This window comes from Nelumbo nucifera, chromosome 1 (genome assembly GCF_055504915.1).
Source record: "Nelumbo nucifera cultivar China Antique chromosome 1, China Antique-T2T, whole genome shotgun sequence".
NCBI classification, from domain to species: domain Eukaryota; kingdom Viridiplantae; phylum Streptophyta; class Magnoliopsida; order Proteales; family Nelumbonaceae; genus Nelumbo; species Nelumbo nucifera.
In genome coordinates, this window is record NC_142649.1 from 79,017,804 (window position 1) to 79,025,837 (window position 8,034).

The 8,034-nt window shown below is 38.6% G+C and overlaps 1 protein-coding gene across 1 annotated transcript; it reads right to left on the reverse strand.

The window, feature by feature from the left end:
- Positions 1 to 1,132: 1,132 nt before the first annotated feature.
- Positions 1,133 to 1,657, reverse strand: LOC104605647 (uncharacterized). The gene has a single exon (XM_010270490.3). It carries the CDS (start codon positions 1,545 to 1,547, stop codon positions 1,341 to 1,343), a length of 207 nt encoding a protein of 68 aa, XP_010268792.1. The 5' UTR covers positions 1,548 to 1,657; the 3' UTR covers positions 1,133 to 1,340.
- Between the last annotated feature and the right edge of the window lie 6,377 nt (positions 1,658 to 8,034).

An 8,034-nucleotide genomic window follows, 5' to 3' on the forward strand; every position in this document is an offset into this window, starting at 1 on the left:
ATTTTTTATATTTTATTAATTTAGTCCATTTTCCAATTTTCATATTCCATTCATCCAACCATTATATGCTTTGTATCATTCAAATTTAAACGAAATAAAAAATACATGCTTTGTATCATTCCAATGTTCCCGGCCCAGTCTAATTGTAACATGTGCATCTAGAAACCAATAAAATTAAGAAGAATTCTTGTTTTTGACGGAACGACCCAATGCTTGTGAGTATCATGAATACATTCAACCATCCAATAATTTTTGCAGCAACTAACCCCGTATCACGCGCTGGACTGTTTATGCATGCTTGATTCACATTCACCTACCAAACAAAATAAACAATTGTGATCAAAACCAAAACCAAGATACATACAACGCCATCTTGGGCTCCATCAATGGTGGGATCAATATGTTTTAATTAAGATTCCATTGGTTTTCACTTACCTGCGTAAGTGAGTTTATACAAGCAAATAATTATCAGATAAAACTTGTTGGGATAAGTTTGATTTCGGCATAGGCGAGAGGAAGAGAGCATTATGAATACCCACCCATACTCCTCGATATCTTCACACTTCATTTACCGTGAGATCCAATGTAGAAGCAAATTAATGAACACAAAGATCCTGGTCAATTAATTAACCTGTTGAGGTCTAAGAAAAACCCTGTTAATCTGTTATATATATGCCGGGCCGCGGGCGTCATCACTGTCTCCTGGCTAGAGTACTATAACCGTATAGTGTAGAGTGTAGACCAGGCATGCTAATCATCTTCTACAGCTCCAAATAAAGTTACTCAACTTCGTCTCGTCGTTGTCGTATCGACTATCGACGTTATTATATATATGGACCATGCACGCTCTCCTATGTGGAACTGGAACTTGACTATTTAAAAATTAATACCGGGTGATCCATCGCAATTGCATACAAGATACAACTGTTATTGGAATCTTTTAATTTATCACAGAGCACTGCAGGGCGCTACTTTGGAGTTTCAGTTCTTCCTGCTATCAATCGCCATGGTAAAGTTCAGTCCATCGAATCCATCGAATTAATCATCTTTATCCCTCTACGCTCTCCCGTGAATGTACACTTCCTTTTCTCAACGCAATACGGAAAAGAACAAAGAAAGAGATAGAGGCTAATTAAGAAGAAGCATAAATTTTGTATTTTCGTTCTATATTTTCAGCAACAAACACTAAACACTAATTATATCTCTTCAAGTAGCCACGAAGGCCAAAACAGCCCTAGATTCAATATACATATACATATAGATTATACAACTCGATCGGATGAAAAACAAAAGTAAGAGATTAAAATTGGAATTATAATAGAGCTCCAGAGAGAAACATTTTATCTGTAAGATTTAAGAATGGCTCCGCAGAAAGTGCATATGATAGCTCGCCAGGATTTCCAGTAGAATGGAACGTAACAGAATCTGGTCGCCGTTCTCATATCGGCAACGCTGGCCCCACCTCCGCACCTCGAGCAGATTCCGGCCGCTGGTTTGCTGTTACACACCTCCCGCTTCTGATCCACAAGGAAACAAAAGAACACCATTGCTCCTTTGATCAGCCTCTACCTCTCTCTCTCTCTCTCTCTCTCTCTCACTTTTTTTTTTGGGGGAACGAAAGATGATAGTATGATACTAGTTAACAAGCCGGAACCGTTTGGCTGGACTTATGAGAGGCGACGAGTTAAATGTCGAGCTGGTTGTCTGCTACTCATACACCGACTCTAACTTAGATGGTTGACAGGCCACTCGAGATGTGAAAGTAGTTCGATATTTATTCACTGTACTCTTCGCAAGTTCGCAGAAAACTCAACAACTGCTCGTCACGTCAACATTGCGTTGATGATGCCACGTGCAGGTGGTATTTTTTTTAAATAAGAGGGTTGAATTGGTCCGCGCGCTTCTGGGACTAGGATGATAGGATCGTCCTGGGTGTATGAAGAGTGGGACTGGGATCGTCTGTCTTCCGAATTCAAGGTGAAACACGAACAACCTCTATTACCTCACTGTAAGTGAAACAGAACAACGAAAGAAAAGAATAATGGAATCCTGTGAGCTGACTACGAAATCGACAAGCTTTTGAAGAAGATTAAAATATGCAAATCAAAAACGGAAGAAAAACGAAACCGTAGAGCTAGAGAGAAAAAAGGAGAAAATATATACCGAAAGAAATAGAAGTAAAATAAAAAATTTCGTTCACCACTTTCAGGGGAGATTATCAGAGGGTTTTTTTTTTTGGTGGAAATGGGTTAAAATTTTCACATGGTGGTATGTATAGATGTGAAGCCAAGATAAATGGGTCATTAACATATTAACATATAGTGAAAATGTCAATGAAAATTCTTTAACAAGTATTTTATTTGATAAAAATAGTTGAGGGATCTAAGGCTGGGTTTTCATGATTTCAAAAACTTTCTTTTAAACAATTTCCTTGTAAAACTATACTTGAAAATATAAGAAAATTGTGTTTTAAGTGAAAATGGGTGGATGGAACCCACTAACTATTGCCCTTCTTTAAATTTTTCTTTTCTTTTTTCTCTTTTCTGATTTTCTTTTAATTTCTTACGTCCTCTTTGCAACTAAACGGAGCCTATAGTGTATTCCTTTCATTTGATCCCTGATTTATACAAACTGTAATGAAAAATGAAAGGAGCAATAGTCAGCTTTCAATGTTAATCATGCCGAAAAATAAAATATTGAAACTCACAGCACATCTCCGCCAAGTATTGAGAGCATTTCCTGATAATAGCATCATCGGTGGTATGTGCTGTGGGGTGGGGCGGAGATGTGGTTTCTGAAAACGGAGGGTGAAAACATTTCTCTCTGAACACGTCTGTGAAGGAGAGAGAGAGAAATCACTCATACCAGCTGCCTCAGTACTTCTGCAGCTTTGCGGTTGTCAATGAGAGTATTCACAATTCTTTTTGCTTTGTTATGTTTGGTTTGAAGGAAAATGTAGGGAAAGGAAGAGAAAGGTTAAGAAATTTATACAGGATTTATATAAATTTCCCTACTTTTTCCTTCAAACCGAACAAAATAGTCCTAATTTTTTCCTGGTGACAGTGAATTAATCCATCAAAATTCAAGACTGAAAATATTAAAGGGGTGATCCATTGAATGTACACAATCACTAATGAGGCATTTGCATCGTCCCTCACAACGTCCCACATCACATTTCAGCTGTGTATTGAAAACATCTCATGATGATAAGTACAAGAAATGATGAAACATCATCAGAAGATGTTCCCAATGCATGGCTGGGATGTGCTGTGGGACATTGTGGGGCACCTCCTTGTGGGGGCTGATGTGAAGTCACTAATGAGAGTTAGAAATTAAGGCTGTATTTGGTTGCAATGCAAATAAATTTGTATTGATACAAAACCATGACAGTGCAAATAACTTAAATGTAAATTCTGACCTATTTTTATTTCAAACTTTAGTTTATTTTGTTTGATTACAGTACAAATGAAATAAAATAAGACATTAAGCAGAATAAATTAAATTCAAAACAGAATTGAACAAGAATTTGCATTTTTTACATTTACACTCCCATGCATTTTTACTAGTACAAATAAATTTGCACTGCAACGACACAGTCTAAAGGAACAAATTAATCAAGTGATTTATGGTTAATGTCATATAATGACAAATTTGACAGTTTAATTTATTATTTCTTAAGAGTATAAATATACAGGAAGGTAGATGCATTGATATCGAAAGGAAAATTCAATCAAGGCTATGCTGCTAGCATCTTCTAAAGTACGCGATTCATTGATTTAGCTAGGATGGAAACATAATGTAGTAGGTCGTTATATTATATACGTGAAGCTGCGCTGTTTACAGTTACAGAGACGATAAATAGCTGAATGAGACCAGACAAGCAACCAAAGTCTCCTCCCACCTAGTGTCAACTTTGCTTAATTTAGACTAAAAGAGATTCATCTATCCTTCATTCATGGGATACGTAGTAAAATTTCAGCTCGAAAAATCTTGCCATATATTCACGGTTGTTAAGTAAAGCCTTTCTTTATGGGTATGCTTTGATGAGCTGTGTTGAATTTGAAGCTTGAGTTGGCCATTGAAAATAACGAATTCTCACACAGCGTACCTCACACTGACCTCATACGCACATCTACCATATTTCATGGGAAATGTTTTTAATACACGGTGAGATGTGCATATGAACCAGTGTAAAGTTTGCTGTGTGAGAAGATCCTAATTCAAAAATAGGACTGGTGAAAAGGGTTTTTCATGGATAAGTTGTATACGTTTGCATTTATCACTCCTTATTTTAAGGATTTATCAATTTTCTATAATAAATTATCCTTATGAATAGCGAGAAAATGTCAAATGTATGGCAGGTAGGAATTTATTTGACCAAGATGGAGGTACAATCTATAAGTTTGACTGTTTCGACCAATGCCTGATTACTATACCCAAAATCACACCACATCTCTACTCTCTGGTTTGGTTACCACTACTCTTGAGTCTTGACCAACTCCCTAGTCTCTCTAATATCAATGGCCGAGACGAGAGATTTTACCATTCAGTAATAGTCGCATAGGAGATAATTGTGCCACGTTCGACTTTTTCAATGATCAATATGGAGTTTCACAATTTTTAAGGGCCTGTTTGGTTTGTGAGAATATGGGGTTTAGAATTTGAATTGGAATGGACCATTCTGATTTCAATTATTTGGTTGAATAGAATTGTTATCATATTTCCATTTTTGGTGAAATGACATTTCAGCTGAGGGAATGGACATTTCCTCCCCCTCCCTTGAGAAGAAAAATCCATTTCAATTGATTCCAATTTCTGTCTGAACCAAACAGACTATGAGCATAGATCATTCCAATTCTGATTCTAACTGATTTTGATTCCAATTCTAATTTCAACTGTGAATAAAACGGACCTTAAGTTGTGTGTCACGTTCAGTATTTTCAATTTCAAAGAAAAATAAATACATGCATTCAACCATACAAGTGAGGTTAGTGTCGTTGAAAGCGCACCATGATGTGGATTAATGGTGATGGAGTGCAACCCAGCAAGTCCTAACTGTCAACGATCTTGCCTCTGGCTGGAGCAAAAGGTGCCTGAAACGGAGGAAAAAGCGAGTAATCTCTGGGGAAGAACCCAGTGAGAATGCTCTGAAGCTCAAGTTAGTATTTCCTCAAAGACAAGATAAAAAACCAGATGGCGCAAAGTTATCACATACCTCCTTCTTGGGGGGAAGGGAGCCTTTTATAACCACTTCGCGCACTCACTCCCAAGCTCCTGTCAGGTCGAGTATCATTACCTCTGCACTTCTGCCAATTCGGGTGTCATCACCTCTGCTGGGGCAGACAACCGCCACTACTCTCTTTGTCGAAGCCGTCTCTGTGACTGGAAGTGGCGGTGGCAGGTGGCCGTTGAAGTGCGGTTGTCAAGTGTCAGATCCTAAGTCAGTCGGGTGCGCCGCCTCAAGATACGGACTCCTTTGGTGTCAGGTCAGGTATGGTTGTTCAGTTCGGCATCCTAGAGACGAAGTGCTGGAGTGGTGTGCGAGGTGAAGTCTTGAGTTCGGATAGAGGTGTGGCCCGAACTGCCTTGGGGCGGGCCAATTTGGGTTGTTGCCCTTTGCGCTCCTCTTAAGGCTCAGGGTCAAAGGGAGAGTTCGGGCTCCTTTTGGGGAGCTCGGACCGCTGGTTCCTCCTTTCGGAGCTTGCGCCTTGGGCGTACTGTCGTGTCGAGCTGTTGCCTCTACCACGTGTTGAGTGGTCACGGGGTCGGGCCAAATCTTCCTTCATCAAATGGTTTGGGCCTTCACATCGTGTTTGATTGTTGACAACACCCGTTAAAGTAAAGGCTAAAGGGGTTCGAAAAATATTATTTCTGAAAAACAATTGATCAAACTAGAATCGTGATAGCGAATCACATGATATTTATCAAAAGTAATAGATGGGTTGGGTCGGTTTTGTGAAAACTTAAATGTGCCCGACTTAAAATCTGAACTTGAAGCTGTGTAAAAACGGTAACTTGGGCCAACCGAGTTGCACGCTCAAAAAGCTCCCAAAAGTTTTCTTTATCTGTCTGGCTGCTGCGCTATAGTTATACTTAAGGGCTAACTGTGAACAACCGTTTTACACTCTATATATTTGCATTCACGATTATTTGTATCGTTTTACACTACCATTTTTACATGGCTTCAAATTTGGATTTTAAGTCAGGCACATTTAAATTTATAGGTGTAAATCGGGCAATGCCGCCTGTGGCCCAACACAGCATAGCACAATAGCTCGCAGGCCATGTCAAGCTCGGCACTATGGTCCATGCCATGCTGGGCCTGGGGTTTTAGGTCTATGGGCCGAGCTAGCACGACCCAGCCTGTAGCCTGGCCCAGCACGACCCACGACATGACCCATATATATTATTTATATATTTTATATAATATATATAAATTATAATTATATAATAATATATAGTATATAATATATTAATAAAATAAATATTTTTTTTAATTTAATTATACTAATTTATTTAATTCTTGTATATATAAGAAATTGTATACACAAAATTCATATAAAATTAAAATTTTAAGTTTTTTGTCAATTTTTTTTAAATAAATAACTTTGAACCGATGCACGACCCGACTTGGTCCAAGGCTCGACGAGCCAGTGGGCCGTGCTGGGCAGACCCCCAAATTTTTCACTGGGGAGGGTGGCACGGCCCGCACTTTGTGTAGGTCACCCATGGGCCATGTTGTGCCGGCCCGGCATGGCCCACTTTACACCTATTTAAATTTTCACAAAACCCCGACCCAACCCCCCATCCCATGTTTTTTTCACTAAAAAAAATAGTGAATAACACTCTTTTACCCAATAGCCATGGTAATGTCTAATGTGGCATGTGGAAGAAGCTTTTAGATAGTCTACTCCAATGTTTTCAACCCATCATTGATTATGTGGTTCAACCATTCAAATAATTGTCACTCGATTAGGCTGCGTTTGAAAACGATGCAAATGGAGTGTAAATCTCGATTCAGGGTAAATTTGCACTCCGATTCACTTTTTTCTATGTTTGGAAATATTACATTTTTGTATTGACAAATGACAAACCAATGCATATTTACATTGATAATAAGATGTAGACTCAGTTTGGAAGGAGTACAAATGCAAATTTGTAGAGTGCAATGTTAGACAGTGTATGCCCTTAGCTCCAATCAGAATGATGTACCTTATGACATTTACTGTAAATGAATAAAGTACATATTTGATTCATGTTATTATGGTGTGTTTCTGTGTAATACCCTTAAATTGGACATATATAAAACTCGTGTTAGTTTAGAATGTTCACAGCCGTTGGATAAGTCTGGGAAGATTTATCCTGCCAAGGCTGACACTGATGTGCCGCCAAGTTGGTTGGGGTAGCCTGTGTCAACTGCTAGGGTGAGACCTGAGGTACATGTAGTGTAGGTTTACTTGAAACCCTGAACCAGACCGGAATTCTAGTATTGTCCTAGACCTTGGTGATTAGTGGGCAAAACTAGAAAGTTACATCTGACCCCTAGACTCAATTATGATACTACACTAGATGTCGGATTGGGTTGTCTTTGATATGCCAATCAGTGAGATCCTTAGAGGGGGTCAAAACATGGGTATGTTGGGACAGTATGAGAATTCATCTGAGTGGGTGATCATAGTTACAGGATTAGCCCCTTTGTCGGACAAAAGTAACGATCGGGGATACACTCTCTCTGATGGAAACCAAGACTGTCAGCAACCAATTTCAACCGTTGAAATTTGTTTTGCAAAAAATATTTATATACGGATATACATATACATATATATATATATATATATATATATATATATATATTATGGCTTCAAAATATTTGCAAAAGGTTTTAATTCCCGGGATCCATGTGAGTAGAGAGTGCAACACTGTTCCTTGCAATCGAGGGAGAGGTCCTCTCTTGTCAAACAGTGTTTAATCATTATGGGCTGAGAGGTTAAGTGTAACACCATTGAGGGTAATACCTGATGGGCTAATCTTGCA